We start from the raw sequence: 20,238 nt of genomic DNA on the forward strand, positions 1-20,238 counted from the left end.
GCAGAGAAGGGATGTTAGGAGGAGAGAAGAAGCAGGGACATCTTGTAATCCATCTACCCTGGTCCCCTCTTTGGGGGATGATGGCTTCATGCATCCATCCAATCAGTATGTGTTGAACACCTACTGTGTGGCCAGCAGTGGGCTAGGTCCTGGGAATGCACATATGAATAGGCATATTCTCCAGAGAGACGCAAGATGATCATACAGCAAATTATTCCAAATCCCATCCACCAGGACTTGACAGCAGTGAGATCAAGCTTATGTTCTTGTGTTAAAATCTCACATTTACGGTACTTTCTTATTGCAGGGGTTTATGCCGTCTCTCCAAGGCCGGGGCAGCGTCGTACTCCCCACCCCTGGGTCTTCCAGATAAATGTTGCACGGTGCAGGCTGCGCAGGGGTGTGTCCTGTGTCCCTGCCCCAGCCCCGTAACCGGCCCCATCACGGCTGGGTTAGCTGGCACCGCGCCTGGTGCATAGAAGCCATTCAGCCATACGTGTGGAAGCGATTTAAGTATCGGCCATACAAGCACACACACTTTGAAATGATTCATTAGAAGCACAGGGGTCAGGTTACCTGCCTCTGGAAAGCCCAGGGAACAGAACCTAGTGGCATAATCAGTTGTACTTGTGAGACATTTACGTTTAGGTATGGGAACTTGGGGATTTGAATGAGAATAGGGCTTCTCGAATTGCCTCTTGGAAATACCCGCAGTATCCTGTTACCAGGGTGGGAGGAGGGCTGTCTCCTCAATTCCCGTGAGAAAATAGGTGTGTAGACTTGTCTTGATTAATGATATTTCGTGGCATTTTGCAACAAGCCCTAGGAGCCACTGGTTGAACAAGTCTGAGAACCACTGATTCTGGAAAGAGTCTGTCGCCCCGATGGGCCCGGGGCAGGAGAGCTAGGGACTTGAGTGGCCCTTCTGGTTTCTTGTTTGGGGGGGGGGGGAGTCAAAAGCTGTCTGCCCCTAAAAGGTCAGGTCTGTGTCCTCCCGTCGCCACCTCGGCATGAGATCTGTTTACATCTGTTCAAAAGCCTCTCTTAATTTTTTTTAATGCTCTGCTCTTCAGAAGGAAAATAAGGGTCGAGGTAGGGCAGTTGATAGGAGCCGATGGTCACTGAATGTTAGGGCAGCTAGCCTGCTAACTGTGGACTCCATGCAAAGCGCTCCCAACAGATCACCCCAGCCAACAGCGCGGGCCAGGAGCAGCTCAAGGGCACGGGCGGCGGGGAGGGGGCATTGGGCGAGAAACAGCTGCTGGGATTTTACGTTCCCAGCTCACAGGGCAGGAACAACAACCTTCGTGGTCATGGTCACACTCCTCTCTGCGTAGGGGAGGAGCAGGGGGAGGAGGAAGTGGCCGAGAGAGAATAAGAGGCCAAAAGAAGCCAAGGCAGCCCTGGGCCAGTCAGTCCCAAAGTCCCCTGGAGCCTGGAGGCAGGAGAGGCCAGAAGCAGCCGGGGCTGAAGAAAGCAAAGGGGTGGGGGTGGGGGGCCCAGATGCCTGGCCGGCTGAGCCCACCCCCCCCCCAGCCTGCCTTCAGACCACCCTTCATTACCCTGACACTCTGGAGAGTAGGTGCCTGTAGTTCCATCTGCAGGAGAGGAGCTGACACCCATCTCTGCCCCCGCCCCCGGGCCACACAGGCGACCACAGGCCCTGCTCTCAGCTGCTCAGACTCCCAGGTCCAAGTCTCCCTCCCTCAGAAGCCACCGTGCGACCGTGCATTGTCCCAACCATGCACGGGGACGGGAGGGCTAGGACCGCGCAACCGCATTGGCTCCCCCTCTAGAGGCTGGACAGTCAAGTCCATCGGGCCTCCCTCCAGGCCTCTGTAGTTTGCTGGCGACCTGGAGCCGTCCTGGGGGCCGAGGCATCAGCCCATCTCTGCCTTCACGTCCCCGTGGCCTCCTGCCTGTGTGCGTGCACTTCTGTGTCCAAATCTCCCTTTCTCAGGACCGCAGTCATATTGGGGGGCCCACGCCATTCCGAATGCCCGCATCTTACCTAGCTACGTCTGCAGTGACCTGTCACTAGGAAGGTCACAGTCTGCAGCCCCTGGGACGGGCTTGACCTCTGAACTCCGAGGGAACGAGGCCCTCTGGGTCCGGCCTTCCCCGGGGTCGGAGTCCCATCAGGCTCCCCCTGTGGCCCTGTGTGTGGGCTCTTTACCCTGCAATTTCAGCCCGGGATCTATTCCTGGCTGCCCAGCTCCTGCCCCGGCTCACCCGGCTCGGCTGCCTCAGCCTGCCAGCTGCCTCCGTCCACCAGGGTGGGGCCGGGCTTGGGGCCGGGCCGGGCTGCTCCTGGCAGGTCCCAGCCCAGTGGCTGGTTCCCGGCTCAAGGGAACGAACGTGCACATAAACGGTGGCAGCGACGCACTCTGAGCCCAAGCCCCCGAGGTCCAGCGCCCCGGGGAAGCCGTCCCTGTGGTTGGACCGTCCTGGCCTGGTGTTTCCGCATGTCTGCACACCCCGCTCTGCGTGCGCGTCCCACCCCGGGGAAGGCTCCCCCCTGCCCTCCACTGAGCCGCCCAGGGTCAGACCCAGCCTTCTCTCCGCCCCTCTCCTCTAACCTGTGTGCCTCCGGGTCCCAGCGGGGACCTCACAGAGCTCCCCTTCCCTCCTTGTCCCCCCTTCCCGGGTCTTTGCTCTTTCTGCCCTGTGACACCATCCCTCCCGGTTATCTTCTTGCTGCCTCGGTGGCTCTACTGGCCCCAGCCTGCTCCACACCTGACATGTTCCCCCACCTGGTGGCTCTCCTTAGGTTTTCACCTCTGCCCCTCCTGGAGGGCCCCCCCACCCCGTCCCACCTCACTCTCGGGCTGTCTCACCCATGCCAGCCCCCTGCCCCTTGGAATCACCCACTTGTACCTCTTCCCCTTCTGGGATCCCCATATGTGCATCTGAATATCCTTGATATCATCCCAAAGACCTGACTTCATTCAAACTTCCTGTGGTGCAAGACTAATCCCCCAAAAGAGTAGAGGCTTACTTCTTTACCATCAGTTTCTTCTTCTTATCAGTTCATACGGTTATAAACCATTTCCCAAACTTTGAAGTGGAAGGAGGGATCCTATGATTCACATAAAATGGGACTCACTGCATCCTATCTCCTTTATGAATTCAAAGCAGCTTCTGTAGTTGTCCACCCATTAGTGTCCATATTTATGAAAAAATGAACACAGCAGGTGCACTGCTATTAAAGCACTGTGTAAAACACTGAGAAGCATGAAAGTCACTATTTTCTGATGTCGTCTAAACATCTGTCAATGAAGTAAAGATATCTTAATAGTGTGTTTCGTCTTTGCTAAGGGCACCTGTCAGGATGCCCGGCTAATACACCACAAACACCTTTCTCTCTCCCTTTCTAGCTATTCGGTGGCTTCAGATTCATTCAGCCTGTTTCAGCTCGGTGCCCACACGCTCCTCCCTAAAGGTGAAACAAAAAATAGCAAGCCGCCAAAAGCTAGCTTTACATTCTTTCCTGAAAAGCCATATTAACGGGGCGCTGGGGTGTTGTAGTCGCTTAAGCATCTGACTCTTGATTGTGGCTCAGATCGTGACCTCAGGGTTGTGAGATCCCACCCGAGTCAGGCTCTGAGCTCAGCGGGGAGTCTGCTTAGGGTTCTCCTCCCTCTCCCTCTGCCTCTGCCCCCCCCCCCTTAAAAAAATAAAAGAAAAAGCATATTAACCTCTGGGAATTTTCTTAGTCAATTAGTAAAGCTCCGTGTAAACATTGAGCTTCCAAATGATCCCTCAAGCATCCTTTCATGATCTCAAAATAATGGACGCATCCACAATGCATAGTAATAGGAGATTATGTCGATGTTAAGTAAACCTCCAAAAAGGAATTCATCGCAACCATTAAAACGTGAAAGATGTCCTTGGAAATCATGGAAAGCTGTTCATGGTTGACGAAAGCATGTATATACACAGTGTGACCCCATTTTTATGTTAAAACACGTGCGTACCCCACATGCCCACGAGAGAACTGGACAGTTAAACCCAGGCCATTAACCATGATCCCCTCTGGATAGAGGGGTGAGATTGTAGATGATTTTTTTTTTCCTATTTGCTCAATGACATTTTCTAATTTTCTACAAAAAAAAAAAAAAAAAAAACTATGTTTAACATTGTTTTTGTACTTTTGAGATGAAAACCTTAAAAGGTAACCTCTTCTAAATATCGCCATGTTATGTTTTTGGGCCCTTTGCAGCTTATAGTGACTTAGGCTACTACATTATCAATAAACTGCACCATGTGGATGAGTCGGTGGGGAGCAAAACGAGAAGGGCCTTCCTGTATCTTGCTGCCTTCCCTTTTATGGATGCAATGGTGAGTAATCGGGGCACTTGAAAAAATTGTGGTGTGTAGGACATAAGATTGGCCACGTGAGCATCTGTGCACGTACAGTGCAGCGGCGTGGAGGGTCTTGCCTCGCCGGGAGTCTCGTGACACTGACACTACTTCCCTGTCCCCTCACCCCAGCACCACTGCCCTACGGTCCGAGTCTGCGAATCCGACCATTCCAGGATCTCCCGTAAGCGGGACGGGACAGCGTCTGTCTTTTTGTGGCTGGCCCATTAGCTTCCCGTAGTATCTTCAGGGTTCCTCGTGCTGCGGCCAAAGCCAGGATGTCTTGAGGCCGCGCCGTAGTCCCCCGTCTGTATAGACCGCAGTGGACACCGGGTGACCCGCCTTTTGGCCTTTCTGATGACGCCTGTTACCGACACGAGCATACAAATCCCGCCTTGAGTCTCCTGTTCTAATCCTTTGGGTGGATAGCCGGAAGGAGAATTGCTGGATTACAGAGTAATTCTATGTTTAGTGTCGGAGGGACCCTCAGACTGAGCCCCGCGGCAGCTGTGCCACGTCCCTTCCCGCACCAGCGCGCGGAGGAGCCCAGCTGCCAGCGGCGTCAGGACAATCCTCCGTGGTCCCACAAGTTCTGGTGGGAAGCAAGAGAGCCTATTTGAAAATTTTCCTTACATATGAAGTTGTTTTCTGCTACGTTCAGGATCAAGGGATCAGGACAGCTTTCCGATAAACTCACCGTTTGTGTGGCTTAAGCACCCAAAGCTTTTTAGAATAAGAATCTCTTGAAAATATTGGTAGGATTTCATTACGTTAATAACCAGCTTTAGTGCATTACTAAGGGCGGCTCGCGTCCAGAGCTTAGATGCTTTGTCATGATACTAGAGAGTTCTCAGAGAAAGCTGTTTCCTGTTCCTCTGGGTCATAGTCATAAGGAGGCTTAGCAAACTCTGTATACATGGATTTCCAGTAATGTGCAACGCTGGGAAGTAACTGCCTTCTTTGGCTCCATTTCAAATTACCTGAGGAAAGAGACTTAAAAATAAGTTAATCTGCATGGTTTTTCACGCACACGCACCCTCGAATCTTACGTACTGTGGACATGTGAGGTAAGCGGGCGTCTACACCCAGGTGAGACCGCCGACGTGCATCCCTGGAGGAAGGAGACCCTTGGCCTTAGTGGGGGCAACACTGCCTGTAGGTAGCATAGGGACGTGGCCTCCCTGGATTGGACTCTTTCCACCAGTCTGCATGGGGCTCGTAAACTCTCAGTTTTGACCCAAAGGCTCAGATGCTCAGTTGGGGTCACGTCGGGTCACGGTGCTCTTGGCCATTGGAGCACTGGTGCCCGGGTTTCCTTACTTACCACCAAGTAAAAAATTTACTCTGTATTTACACTAGTAGCTGACACATACTCTAAAATAGGAAAGAAAAAAGGCAAAGGGGCTGGGTTTCTTAGAACCGGGTTCCCCAGGGGGCCCACGCCCGCCTACGGGGCAGCACAGGGCTTTGAACCAGGAAGCTGAATGAGGCGACCTCTCTCACGTCCTCAAAGAGTAAAAGCCCAACTTCCTAGACAGAGTCCTGACCTTGCTGTAACGCCCGCCCCCGTCCATGGGGACTCCGCAAACACGGAAGATTGTGGTGACCCAGTGAATTCAGGGACTGAGGGTGGACCGTAAGCCCCACGTGCCCTAGTTCCCTTCTGCCCTATTAGTTTGCCGTGTAACTCGGTGTAACACTCAGTGTGATCCACACCTTCACCTTCCTGATTCATTTACCGGCCGCCCCGAAGACCCAGCAGTAAGAGAGTGTTAATAAAAAAACAAAATAATGAACCTCTCTGAGGAGCCAGGTCGCCTCCCCAGGCACAGGCACCTGCCGCCTACACCTGCCGCGGCCCTGAGACATCGGGAGGGAGAGAGGATATTTGAAAACCACAAGGCTTATCACCCCGATGGCTTCGGTCAACAGACGCAGCCCACGAGCCACTGTTTGCAAATGTTATCGGCAGTTTGCCTTTCTTTCCCCGCCTGGCAGCTCGCGGCCTGTGGGCTGCGGGACGGGGTAGCCGTGTGGCTGCCGTAGGAGGTCTGGACAGAGACGTCCCCGTGGTGTCGGGCGCGGCGGCCTCCAGCACGGTCCTCCCACGGACCCTGGCTGGCCGCGACACCCCCAGGGGCGCCGTCTGCTCCCCTTGGAGCACCTTCCCGGGCCTTCCCTCAGCTCAGATCCTGCCCCAACTTGGAGAGAAGGAGACCGTTGATGAGAACCCGTAATGCCGGTGGTAGCTCAGAGCCCTTGCCAGTCCCAGGCCCCCGGGGCGGGCGTGCTCCCTCCATCCCTGGTCTGCGCCTCGCGTTCCAGCGGGAAGGCTGACGCACACGCCGCTCTGCATACCGTTGGTACTAAATAAATACCTGCAGTCACTGAGTCCACTTAAGGTTCTAGCAAGGACCTACCCACCGGCCCAAGTCAGAGTCCGTGACCCCGCGGAAGGTCCCGGGGGGTAGAAGGTCTCTCTCAGGAACGCCCAGTAAATCACAACGACCGAAGCCCTCCAGTGTCCATGGCATCTCACGCCAAACTCTTTTCTTTCCGGAAGGCATGGACCCATGCTGGCATTCTCCTAAAACACAAATACAGCTTCCTGGTGGGATGTGCCTCGATCTCCGATGTCATAGCTCAGGTGAGTGTGGGCCGTGCGCCGGTCGGAGCTCCTCGGGCCTCAGCCCACCCCTGCCTCCCTGACACGCGCGCCCTGTGCCCGACGCGGGCGTCAGGAAAGGTTCGTTACACAAGTGAGAAAATGAGACTTCTTGCAGTGGACCTGGGTCCAAGCCTGCGAGGAGGAGGTGGTAAGAATTCAGATGCAGCCTCGGAGGTTTTGACTTTTCCTCTTACAGGCTCGCCTATGGGATGACAGCCGGGTCCCGGCTGGTGCGGGCTTGGTGGTCATGGGGTCGCGGGGCACCTGGCCGGGTGTACACTTGGGCCTCTGTGCTGCCCAACAATGCACGGTCTGCCCCACGGCTCTAGGGAGGGAGGGCTCTTAGGAATTATCCTTACGTGTTGTTTCTCGTGTAGATGCCACACGGGGCTGCCGTTTAACCCGTCATTAACCCGTGTTTTAAGAGAGCCGGGAAGCTGGACGCTGCCCGGGAAGCAGGCCTGCATCACACTTTCTTCCGAGCCCAGGTCCCCAGGGTCTGGCACCAGCCCTGGCTTTCCACGCATCTTCCTTCTCCTTCCTTCCTCCTGCCACCGAGGACGATGCGTGAAAACTTTCAGCGGAAAATCAGATTTAATCCCTGCAACCCATAAACCAGCCGTAGCTCCCACAATCAGGGGTTCCGGAGAGCAGTGTCCTCGCCGAGGGGGAGGGAGTGGCGGGCTGATGTTTAAGCACCTTTTCCACTTCTCTGTTCCATCTTAGGGGCATTTCCATGCGCCTCTGCGGGTTTCCCCCAATTGCACGTGCTCATCCTTTAGCCGCCTTTCTGAGATCACCCGCTGTCGGGCCGTCAGCACCTCCCTAAAGGCCAGCAAGTACATTTCCAAAGAAATTGCAGTCACTCCACGGGTCACCATTCGAAGTACTTCAGGTTAATTCCCGTGAACCCTGCGTGGCCGTGTCTGCGGGCATGCGCGGGCCTGAGCGCCAGCTGATGATACAGCCCTGGGAATTTTATTTGTGAGTCACTAGAGATTTTTATCCCGATCTTACTTTCATTCGTCCTCCGAGAGATGAACTAACTGCCTTATTCACTCAAGTCCCTTAATGTGACATTAAGGAGACGCCTCTCGGTTGCAGCATCGGCATCAGCGACTCAGTGCGCATTTATAGAGGTTTTCTTAAGGGCAAACACACAGAAAAACTCCGCTTTGCCTAAGATAAATGCGGCGAGCATCTAAGGGTAGAAGAGGAAACCATATCCGTGAAAAATGCTTTGCCGGGACGCCCACGGCCCTCGTCCTTCCCAGAGCTGGTCCCAGCCGGCGCCTGCCGAGCACGGTGATCGCACCTGCTGGTGGGAGGGGTGGGAGCCAGACCCGGAGCCGTCTGGCCTCGGCTATTCCTGGTGAAGGAGCTATTTTAAGCCTTGTAGTTGGAAAGTTTGGGGGAATAAATGCAATTTTTGTTCCTAAGTCTTCTGTTACTCCTGCCCCCCGCCCCTCCCAGCTTTTCCCGTTACCTGACGCATTTGTTAATTGGCGAATCCGGGAGTAAGTAGGTCTCGGGCCGAGTCCTGAAAACCCCGCGCGGCAGAGGGAGGCGGCCGGCACACCGCCCCCAGTAGAATGGAGATGGTTTTCTTTTTTTTTTTTTTTTTTTTTTAAGATTTATTTATTTACTTATGAGAGACAGAGAGACAGACCCAGGCACAGGGAGAAGCAGGCTCCATGCAGGGAGCCCGATGTGGGACTCGATCCCGGGACTCCAGGATCAGGGCCTGGGCCGAAGGCGGCGCTAAACCGCTGAGCCACCCGGGCTGCCCTGAAGATGGTTTTCAGTGCCTTGAATTTCAGTGACAACTCCCATTTTTTGAAGTTTTACTAGGCTGGGACGCCTGGGTGGCTCAGTCGGTTCAGTGTCCGAGTCTTGGTTTCTGCCCAGGTCGTGATCTCAGGGTCCTGGGATCGAGCCCCACCTTGGGCTCCACGGGCAGAGGCAGCTTCTCCGTCCCCCTCTGCCCCCGGCCCTGCTCCAGCTGTGCTTGCGCTTGCTCTCCAACACCGCCCCCATAAGTAAATATATAAAATCTTTAAAAAAAAGTTTTACTAAGCTAATTGATCTCTGGCCGCAGTACGAGAAGCCTGTCCTGGCCCGGTCCCCCGCACTGCGCTTTCTGTGCCACCACCACTGCCAGCAGCGCTATGTCCCAACCTGGTGCCAAAGAGCTTACGAAAAATATTGCTGTTTCTGGTTTATTTCGCAATCAGCTGGTCAGCATTTGCTCAGTGGCAGCGTGAGAATTCTCCCGGCGCTGTTGGGCCTTCCCGGGACCTCCTGCCCTACGAGGGCCCCAGGATGGGATGCGTGATCCTGGGCCAGCAGTCCTGCTGCACGCCGTGCATCCCCTTGCCCCTGCCCTGTGCCCCCAGCCCTCTGGCGGGATCCCGCCCCTGAGCCCCCGTGCTGCACTGTTCTCCCCCGCGGGTGGCACGCGTGCCCGTCACCCGCCCAGCGGACTCCAGGCGCTGAGTCAGTGGGTCTCTACCCTCCTCGCTCTGCCCGGTCACGGGCTCCCTTCCCACCTCTGTGGGGAAGTCGAAGCAGCTGGATTCTTCAAGTCCTGGCGGCCAAACCCCCAGCCTGCCCTCGTATCTGTGTCACCGCCGTTTCTCCCCGTCCCTTCCCCAGGGTGCTGGACTACCTCTTGCGCCCGTGCGTGGGTTCCGTGCCTCCTCGGGAGCCGTGGTCCCCCCGAGTCCTTTCTCCGGACGTGTAGACGCGCTCCAGGATCTGCCGCTTCGACAGTGAGCGCAGGAAGCTGCCCGCTCCCTGTGCCTGGCGGCTACGGTTCTCCTCCCCGGGCTTCCCACTCCTCGCTGTCCCCATCTCTCTCTGCTTCTATGTTTCACGGACTCCAGGTCGACCCCCCCCCCCCAGGTTCACACTAACAGTTCTCGCCAATAACCTTTGTGCCCCATAATCCCCCGGACAGTTTCCTCCACTCCCTGGACATCGGGTCACCGTGTCACTGCTCGCTCCCGTGAGGGAACCAAAGGGGGGAGCTCCATGCCGCAGTCTCTCTAGCGCCTCAGGTGCCACGGGAGCTGCTCTGCTCGCCCACACCGAGGGGGCATCTGGCACCCCGGGGGCCCCGGAGGAAACCAAGACGAACGTGTGAAGACACTGAGCCATCCTGGGAGGAACGCGGAGTCCTGAGGACCAAGCCCCCGCCTTGTCCAGGAAGGCTGGGGGGTGCAGGCCTGCCGAGCAGGACCTCGGAGGGGGATGTGGCCCAGAGGAGAAGGGGGGACGCAGGCAAGGAGGGGGAGGTGGGGGGCTCGGGGAACGGGGGTGCCCGGGCCGGCAGCTCTCGCCTGGCCTCCTCCACGTCAGGGCATCCTCGGGGCATCCTCTGGCCTGTGTCCTCTGGCCTCATGGGGACTGCGTGCAGCCTGGGCGCGTCCACGTGGCCAGATGGTGCCCCTGTCGCCCGCGCCCCAAGGCCCGGTGCTGATGGGCCTCGTGTGCTGGGTGTGCGGATGATGGGCCGCAGATGGGCCACCACCAGTATCCGGTCCTCCCGCCGCGGTCACGGGCGTCTCCACCACTGGCTCTTCCGGGTCCGCGCCCGCCACAGGCCCCCCCCGTGGGTCATTGGCCTGGGTCCACCTTCGTCTCCAACTTCGTGTCTCCTGGTGTCGGGTCCCGCGGTGATGGGCTAAGCCCCCCTGGGCCAGGCCCCTGCCGCACACGCCCAGCGCGGCCCAGGTGGGTGGCCTCGGGCAGCCGTGCTCCCGGGCTCCCCGGCGAGTCTGCATCTCAGGCCCGAGGCCAAGCCCCACGTTAGGCGTGGAGTTTGCTGCTCCATGGAGACCTTGGAAGAAGAGAAGAGTCACCGTAGCTCAGGAATAGCGTCCCCCTCCCGTTCCTCACCTTCCACACCTCGTCTGCTCAGCGGCCTCCTGACTGTGGGTTCCCCGGACGCCTCTGCACGGAGGCTGGGCTGCTGCTCTGACTTTTGCAGACGGGAAAGTTAAACACATTGTTAGGTTTGCTTTGGAGACTGTACAGCCAGTGGAGATCAACATTATTATTTCGATCCCTCCTCAGTGTTTTTCTGACCTGTTGCACTTTTGTAAGTTCGTATTTTAAATTTCAATTTAGTTTTGTAATTATCACCATTGGTGCCTTTTGTGGCATTTTTCCGTGAATTCCGTCTTACAGACGTGACTGTTTTCCTGTATCCGTCACCGATCACTGTTATGTTTTCCTTTGGCCCAAGGGCCTCCGGTGTGGGTTACTCGTGCATGCCAGGCCCTGGGCTCAGGAGGGCAAACCTCTGACATCTTTTGGGAATCTGGGGGACCAAAGTCCCAGATACTTTTTTGCTATGACCGTGACCTGTTGCCTTAAAGGATCCCTAGAGGAGCCCGTGGCACAGTGACGGTGCACTCTTCCCCTGCAGAGAGGATGCCCGGGCCCGAGCTCTGTGTGGGCAGCGTCCAGCCCGGCCCGGCTGTCTTCTCCTGGGCGTCCCTGTCCCGTCGGGGGCACGCCCGTTGCCTGCTTGCACTTCTCCCCGCTGACTCGTTCCTGCTTTTTCACCTTCCAGGTCGTGTTTGTAGCCATCTTACTGCACAGTCACCTGGAATGCAGAGAACCGCTGCTCATCCCGATCCTCTCCCTGTACATGGGTGCCCTCGTGCGCTGTACCACCCTGTGCCTGGGCTACTACAAGAACATCCATGACATCATCCCCGACAGGAGCGGCCCGGAGCTGGGGGTACGTCCTTGGAACTCGCCCCGGCCTACGCGCATGTCCCCAACCCAATGTCCAGCGCTGGGTCGTGTCTGGAGGCAGAGGCAGGTGGAGAGTTAATGGCCTCAGGAGATGGAGGAGGCCTCGGGTTCCCATGCAGCCTCCTTCCTTCCCTGTCGGGGACGGAGGCGCAGTGGGTCAGGTCAGGCTGAAGAGTAGATACGGCACTTTTGGTTCTTAGCGTCTGTGGTCAAAAGTGAGTCATCCCACATATAAATCAAGAATTTTGCAGCCCACGGTACCTTTAAACCCACTTTGGGTCACTCTTTCCCTACCGGCCAGACGCAGTCGCTCCTTCGGGCACCTTCTGGGGGAAGCAGAGCACGGGAGCCCCGTAGGGAGCACAGAGGAATTTAAAATACGGTCTGTACCCTCAGGCAGCTTGTTACAGCCCACCTGGTAGACGACCAACACAGGAGCAGTGGTCAGACGTGCATGTGCCAGGGGAGTACGGGAGCCCGTGGAGCTCGGGGGGGCAGACAGTGGGGAGACGGAGAGGCCCTGAAGGAGGCAGAGCTTGGCCCGAGCCTCCCAAGGGGAGTCAGCGTCCAGCCGGGTGCGATCGGCCTGAGCGGCGCGGGCACGTTCTCACCATGAGTGCAAACGGTGTCTGCCTCCTGTATGTGCTGCTTGTCTCTGCCCTTGGCACCCGGCATCCCTGGGCTCCGGCTCCTCGCAGCTGTGAGGCCGATGGGCACAGCTCCACGAAGCCCGGGGGGTCAGCACGGCACCCCATCCCGCCTCGGACCGCACGTTGCCCTCGGCAGGTCAGACCGCTGACCCCCATCCGAGGTCTGTCCGGTTGTCTCTGTCACTACGGCAACCACGTCAGATCGGTCTTGAGGGCAACTGTCCGTCTCTGGGGGCTCAGAGGTGGCTGGCGTGATGCCACCGTGTGACTCCGCCCCCGAGGAACCGAAACCAGAGTGAAATCCTACAAGCCAGGCGTTAACGATTGCACAGCTCTTTGCTTTGTAGGATTCTTAATTAATCACTTCCCTTGACCCTGCTTTTCTTTGCGTGCTTCTGAGCATTCACGTGACTTCTGCTCCAGCCCTGAGGACAAGGCCCTTGCTCGTGGATCTGTACGGTGCCCGGATCATTAGGTGTCTATGACCTGAGCGGTGATAAAAATAAATTATAATAACATTTTGCTTGTGAGAGGTTCCTCTTCCTAACCCGGCTTCCAGCCAGTCGGTTGGAGACTTAAACACCCATTTGCAGCCGGTCTCCCAGGTCGTGGAGTTGGGCTCTGCCTGGGGGGAGCCGCCGTGTCCGGAGAACAGAGGTCTGGCCCCACCAGGCCTCACCTGTTTTGGTTCCCCAGTAGCTTGCCAGCTGCCCGAGTTGCCTTCTAACAAGACTGTACGTCTCATTTTTAAGGTCAGGTTGGCTCTGCTGCAGAGGCTTTTCCTTATATTATTTTTAAGTGCAACGAACTGGCTCCTTATTGACCTCAAAAGGAAAAGGCTTTTTGGCTCTGAATTGTTTTTTTCTGCTCTGCTTCTAGAGTTTACTGAGTTTTATGTGCATGTCTTGACGCAGGGAGATGCGACCATACGGAAGATGCTGAGCTTCTGGTGGCCTTTGGCTCTCATCTTGGCTACACAGAGAATCAGTAGGCCTATCGTCAACCTCTTCGTTTCCCGGGATCTTGGTGGCAGCTCCGCAGCCACGGAGGTAGGGCGGTTTCTGGTGAAGAGTGGGGGTGGGGAGGCCTCCGGTTCCTCCGCGGCGTCAAGCCATGTGACCTGTTCCCACTGAGAAAGAAGCCACGAGGCCTTGACCGTGCGCTTGTCTGAGGCTGGAGGGAGACGCCTCCTCCGTTCTTCCCCCGACCAGATGAGGAACCCGGGCAGGGGCCCAGGGTCCGGGATGCGAAGCTGGTGGGGAGCCGGGCTGGGAGGGAGTACAGATGCTTACGCGGCCGCCCCGTGGCCTGTCTCCCCATGGAGCCCGCGTGACGCCGCCTTGCCGTAGAGGCAGAGAGCGAGGACGCCGCCGCAGCCGAAGTGACAGGGCCCAGCCGAGGGCGCCGTGCCTCTCTCTGTCCCGGCCATGCGCCCCTGCTCCTGCCCCGCCTTCCCCTTTGCCAGCCTGCCCTCCCCTAGACAAGGATCCCCATTATTTACTCGCTCACGACTCAAGAGATTTATCTGGAAACTGGCAGCTGCTCCAAAGAAAGAGTTGGATCGGTTTTTCCATCTTCCATTCCGAATAGAGTGACTTCATTTGTTTCCCCCTCCGCTGCCCTCCGGAGAACTGATGCTGCCCTGGAACTGCTGATCCTTCGGGAAGGCTGGTGGCTGCTCATTAGGGCCTCTGCTCGCACGTGGCCCTTAGCGCGGCGAGCAATCTGCAGCCTGAGCCTCCTGCCGGTCACCACGTGCTGGGAAGCCGCTCATGTGCCCACAGCAGGATGCTCACCCCCCCCCCCAGTCTCTTTCCGGGGTTTGCGTTTTGGATCACGTCTTGGGTGGCTCTGCTCACCCGGCAGCTTTTAGGCGACCGCATCAGCGTAAGTTGCTCAGAAGAAAGTACGTGAGCCTCCTCCCTTGTGTGCTGGAACTCCAGCTTCCCCTTTTAAGAAAGCAAGGTAAATGCTCTCATAGAGCCATTCCTAGGACTGCAGTGGCCTCGAGGACAGCAGGCAGGGTGCAGGACAGACGTGTGCTGACCAGCTACGACGTGTCCGTTTGTGCCCGTTTCATCGACTCCGGCAAAGCTGCGCGACGGATCTTCTTCGCACGGTTGTGCTGGAGGAACCGCCGGGGAGGCTGCGGAGGGCCACCCCTCCCGGTCCCCAGGCTGGCCTGCAGCTGGCCGGGGCCCATCACCCGGTGGCACGATCTGCTGTGGTGGCCGCGCCGGAGGCCGCTCCCTGCCACGTGGCGGGAGCAGCTCCCGGGGACGCCGACGCTAACTGCCGGCTCTTCCTCTTGCAGGCGGTGGCAATTTTGACGGCCACGTACCCTGTGGGCCACATGCCGTACGGCTGGTTGACGGAGATCCGTGCTGTCTACCCTGCTTTTGACAAGGTGAGAACCCGTACGCTGTCACGTCTCAAACACCCTCTTTAAAATCAGCTTCTGACACACAAGTGTCTCCGCTCTGAGGTTTCCGGTTCCACCTCCCTGTGAGCTTCCTGCGCAGGATGCGGAATCCGACCTAGCCGTGCAATATTTTCCTCCAAAGATAACGGATGTGATTAAGCTTACCTTGATGCCGATTCTCTAACACCCTCCGAACCAAATTCACTTTTGGGTTTATTCCTATTGAGAAATCTTTTTTTTTTTTTTTGCAAAGGGAAGATATACTCTCAAATGTTATTACCCTGGTTATTGTTCCTGTGGTTTGTTTTCTTAATTAAACGAATGCTTTGCTGCCCTCACAGCAGATGCAAAGGTACAGACGGGATTGTGCTCTTGAGCTCCTAAGCTTCTGGATAGGTCTACCCCATGGACCCTGAAGCTGTGTGGTCCAGCTCGGTCTGGATGCCGCAGACCTGGTCCAGCTGCAAGCTCTGTCCTCTGGTAGCTGCTGGCCGAGCCTCGGCAGGCACCTAACCCTTCAGACCCGTAGCCTGCGGCTCGCTGGGGACTGTCCTACCGGTCACTGAATCAATGGTGATTTCATTAAAGCCTAATTACTTGAGCCTGTAGACCTTCATAGACGACACACCCTCCCCCAGAGATAGTATACAGGTTTTTTTTAAAGATTTAATAACTTAGAGAGAGAGCGAGCAGCGACATGGGGAGGGAGAGAAACTCAAGCTGACTCTGTGCTCATCCTGGAGCCTGCTCAGCGCTTGATCCTGGGACCCTGAGAGCGTGACCTGAGCGGAAACCAAGAGTCAGACGCTGAACCGACTGTGCCACCCGCAGCCCCTGTACAATGACATGAAAATGAAAAATGAAAAACGGGGGAGTGCCCGGGAGGCTCGGTCACGTACGTGTCGTCCTCCCGCTCAGATCATGACCCCAGGGCCCCACGTCGGGCTCCCTGCTCAGCTCAGCGGGGCCCTGCTTCTCCCCGTCGCTCTGCCCCTCCCCTCGCGCATCACCTCTCTCTCAAGTAAGTGAAAATCCTTTAAAAAATAAAATGAAATGAAAAAAATAGGAAAAGAAGCACACAAGCTGCCACTTGTGCTTTAAATAGCGATTCTTTTGCCTTGAGTTTCTACAGCAGCGGCTCGGAGCTGCTTCATCTGCCGGGGTCTCCAGCACAGAGGCCGCCTCTCCTCGCGGCCCAGGGCTCTCGTGGGGGATCAGATAAGACGGTATCGGCAGGTGAAGCCGGCAGCTCGGGCAGGGTGGCCCTGCAGGTGACAGAGGGCCTGCCCCCCCCCCCCGCCACTGGACCAGCTGCCAGACCCGTGGGGGCGCAGGATGGCCTGGAGGCCCCATAGGCAGGCCCCGCCTCAGCCTGAGCTTCCAGCTCTTCACACCCGTAGCTGCTTGTGGGCTCCGGGGAGGGCAGGGCCTGTGCAGCGGGGCTCAGAAAGGTGTCCTGGCCACCTGCCCCGACCCAGGACGCTCCCGGGCACCTCTGACGGCGGTGACGTGGGGCTGAGGCTCAGGCCTGGGAAGACAGCGGCCACCATGGGTCCACCCCCTCACTGTGCCCCGGCGGACCCGGGCGCACACACACCCCGTCACACGTCCCCATCTGTGACGTCCCTCCACACCCTGCAGCCCCCACGCGGCTCGCCTGTCACTGTCGCCCGCCCCTTCCCCTCCTGTCACTGTCGCCCGCCCCTTCCCCTCCCGTCACTCTCACCTGCCCCTTCCCCTCCCGTCACTCTCACCCTCCCATCTTCCCACACTGGCCTGTGAACGGCGGCTCACTCAGGATTCCCACCCTGCTGCCTAACGTGAGACAGGGCTGCGGCATGCCCTGAGGTCTCTACTGGAAGTCCGTGGCACTTCCCCAGTACACAGAGGAACCCACCACCCGTCCCAAACATCAGCCACATCAGGGATGCACAGCGTCTTCTGAAAACTGCTCCGGCCTTTGGGAGCAAACTGGAGAAGGCATGAGTGGCTTGCAGGACACTTGTCTCCTTGCAGTCCTTGTTTGAGCGAGTTTAATCCAATCTACTGACAGAAATCGCTATTTTGGTTTTAAGGAATGTACGTATAGAAGTGAATCCTAGAAAACCAAAATGATTATAAGTTTTCTTGCTCAACTTCTAGCTCTTGGAGAACCATATTGTACAATAGAACTTGAGCACAGCAGGGACCCAAGTGTTAGGACCTCCTGGCTGGGAAAGTCAAATCTAGAATTTTCCTGGCTCCCTCGAAACAACAGTAGAACACTCTACAGTTTCCCTGGAGCATCCAAGAAAAACTTGGGTTTACGCGGGGTCACAGAGGTTAGGTGCTGTGACAGACCCCTTTAAGGAGCGTACCTCTCTACAGCCACTGGAGCGACTCGGAACCCTCTGGAGCCTCCCTCATTGTTTCCAGGCATTCCAGGGAGCTCCTCCAAGCCGTCCGCGTGAATGCCGTCTATTCACCCAAATCTGAGACACCTCTGTGTGGACTTGCAGAATTTGCTGCATTGACAGTTGCAGTCCTTAGTCTCATTGTGGTTCCAGAATAGGAGAGTTAGCATTTCTTGCATAGCTTCTGGTGGCCGCTGCTGAATGCCGACTGGGAGCGCTGTCGTTGGCACGGAGTCTCCGATGTTCGGTCGCCGTCCCCGCGAGGGTGTGACCCTATGCAGATCGGGCAAACACAAGGGGACGAGGTGCCGGCCCCATGGCCGTACTAGCGTATTCCAGCCACGCCGGGAGAAACCGTTGCGTTGTCAGTGGAAGCCCCCGACAGCACCGCGGCCCCCCACCCGCCAGGCGGGAGTGCTGGGAGGTTGCCTGACTCCTCGGGGTGCCCACACGGGGACTCGCACTTGGCTGGCACCTGCCCCTCTTCCCCTCCTGTCACTGTCCCCTGCCCCTCTTCCCACACTCGCCTGTGAACGTCGGCTGTGGCAGCAAAATCTGTTATTCAGGAAACGGATCTGCTTTAGAGGCTAGAATTAAGGAAACACGGCCTCAGCCTGAGTTTGTGCTGGCGGCATCTTGGGGAAGGGATTTGCGAGGTCGCCACGGCCTCCAAAATGAAGGAGCCGTCAAAAGCTGTTTCCGAGTGGAGCCTGCAGTCGCTCCACTCCGGTGACTTCCGCTCAGATGGACGCCAGCCAGGTGCTCGGGGGCCGCCTCCGGGCCCAGTGGGATCTGTCCGGGGGCAGGGGGCTCTTCGTCCACTGGTTTTCAAGGTGGGGCCAGGCCCTGGTGAGATGGGGTGAGGGGCAGCACAGCAGGTGCTGGGATGGTCTCGGGGCCTCGGGATGTGCAGGAGAACGTTGGCGCTGTCTGCACAATTTGCTTAAAATTGAGTTTAACAGGGCGCCCGGGGGGCTCAACGGCAGAGCACCTGCCTCGGGCCCAGGGCGTGACCCTGGGGTCCCAGGATCGAGTCCCAAGTCGGGCTCCCTGCATGGAGCCTGCTTCTCCCTCTGCCTGGGTCTCTGCCTCTCTCTGTGTCTCTCAGGAATAAATAAATAAAATCTTAAGAAATAAGTGTAACACAGATTGCACCCTCTCCAGTCAAGAAGGATTGTGCTGACTTGTGGAGTGAAAGGGGAGGGCGAGGCGCACAGTCCTTAGTCTCAGAGAGCCAGTGGTCACCTCACAGCCTCCACGTGTGCCCCGCGGGCACGTGCACCCCCACAGGGCCCCAGGGCCCCCCAGGATGGCGGGAGGCGGGCCCCCGGGGCGCTTGGGAGTACGGTCAGCCGGCCCGTGAGGAACGGATGGGCCGTGCCAGCGATGGGCCCTGAAGATGGGGTTTTGAGAATCAGGAGCCCCAACGAGAACAGGTGGAGCAAAAGTGCAGAAATCTGAGAACCCCAGGTGTGCCGGGAAGAGCAGGTCTTGTCTGGGACAGGAGTGGAGGAGTCTGGTCGGGGCCGAGGATGCCACTCAGCTTGTCGCCGCTGCGGGAGGCCAGGGCCGCGGGGCCCATTCATGTCCGCGCGCCTCCGGAGCTTCCTCTGGCCCACGGTCACGTCCAGGGACCCGGCAGCTGCCAGAGACGGACAGAGGGACAGCCGTCCGCCCAGCTGCCGGGCGACGTCTGTCCTTCGGGCGCATCACAGGGCACTGAGGATGCTTTCCACACGGCCGCGGGGTCAGCCAAGGGTAACCTCCACCCTCCTCTTTCCCCCAGAACAACCCCAGCAATAAGCTGGTGAGCGCGAGCAGCACGGTGACCGCCGCCCACATCAAGAAGTTCACGTTTGTGTGCATGGCCTTGTCGCTCACGGTAAGGAGACGCCACCCCCCGCCCCCCGCGCGCCCCGTGTTTCTGGAAGGGGAGGGGCCATCCTCAGGGACACGTGTCGTACTCCACACTGCCACGGCCTGTGGGTTCCACGCACAACCTCTTGAGAACATTTTTGTCCCAAAATAGGAACAGTAGCTCCTTAAGACGGTCACTGAGTCGGGGAACGAAGGGTGGACGCCTGCAATTCCAGGGACTTGTCACTCGCCGGGGAAAGGCCGCCTTTGCCTTTCCCTGTAGTAACACGCCTGTCGTCCTAACTGCAGACCCGTTTAAGCGTCAGGGTCGAGTGTAGAAACCCCAGCCCCACCTCAGTGGCCGCAGGGGAGGCCCCTTTCCTGACTGCACTGCGCGGCCCCTGTGTCCTGTCTCCCCGGCACGCGGCATGTGCGGATCCGGCCCCCACTCGTCCCGGCCCTCTGCAACCCCCCGCATCCAGCCGCAGGCCACCGCGCCGCACGCGTCCTCCCCGCCAGCCCCCACGGTGCTCCAGCGTGGGACGTAGGGAACAAGCACATAGGCAGGCGCTCAGGAAGCCAAAGCATGGGGGCATGTGTGCGTAGGGAGAGCACGTACGACACGGCTTGCATGTGCATCTGTGCCCTTGAGCTCTGAAGGCGGAGATGAGCAGGAGGTAAAAGAAATGCGGATTTCTTAAAAGATTGTATTTATGGGGCGCCCGGGGGGCTCTGCGGAGGAGCATCTGCCTTGGGCCCAGGGCGTGACCCCGGGGTCCCGGGATCAAGTCCCACATCGGGTTCCCTGCATGGAGCCTGCTTCTCCCTCTGCCTGGGTCTCTGCCTCTCTCGGGGTCTCATGAATAAATAAATACCATCTTTGAAAAAAGATGGTATTTATTTATCTAGAGCACGTTCAAGCAGGGGAGGGAGAGAGACAGAGAGAGAATCCCAAGCGGACTCCCTGCTGAGCACGGAGTCTGACAGCCCGGGGATCGGATCGGGGATCAGGATCGGGGTCGGGGATCCATCTCGTGACCCAAGGTCGCGCCCTGAGCGGAAATCAACAGGCCGACACCCAGTCCACTGAGCGACCCCGCTGCCCTGAGATGTGGGTCT

The 20,238-nt window shown here is 57.7% G+C and overlaps 1 protein-coding gene across 2 annotated transcripts in view; it reads left to right on the forward strand.

The window, feature by feature from the left end:
• ANKH (ANKH inorganic pyrophosphate transport regulator) overlaps nt 1–20,238 on the forward strand; it is a 116,370-nt gene that overhangs the window by 72,591 nt on the left and 23,541 nt on the right. For both annotated transcript variants that reach the window (XM_025436447.3, XM_025436448.3), the window contains exons 3-8: nt 4,223–4,341; nt 6,926–7,009; nt 11,610–11,780; nt 13,362–13,496; nt 14,762–14,854; nt 19,049–19,144. In XM_025436447.3, the coding sequence (XP_025292232.1) occupies nt 4,223–4,341; nt 6,926–7,009; nt 11,610–11,780; nt 13,362–13,496; nt 14,762–14,854; nt 19,049–19,144 (698 nt within the window). The remainder of the gene's footprint in view (nt 1–4,222; nt 4,342–6,925; nt 7,010–11,609; nt 11,781–13,361; nt 13,497–14,761; nt 14,855–19,048; nt 19,145–20,238) is intronic.

Source organism: Canis lupus, chromosome 4 (genome assembly GCF_003254725.2).
Source record: "Canis lupus dingo isolate Sandy chromosome 4, ASM325472v2, whole genome shotgun sequence".
NCBI lineage: Eukaryota > Metazoa > Chordata > Mammalia > Carnivora > Canidae > Canis > Canis lupus.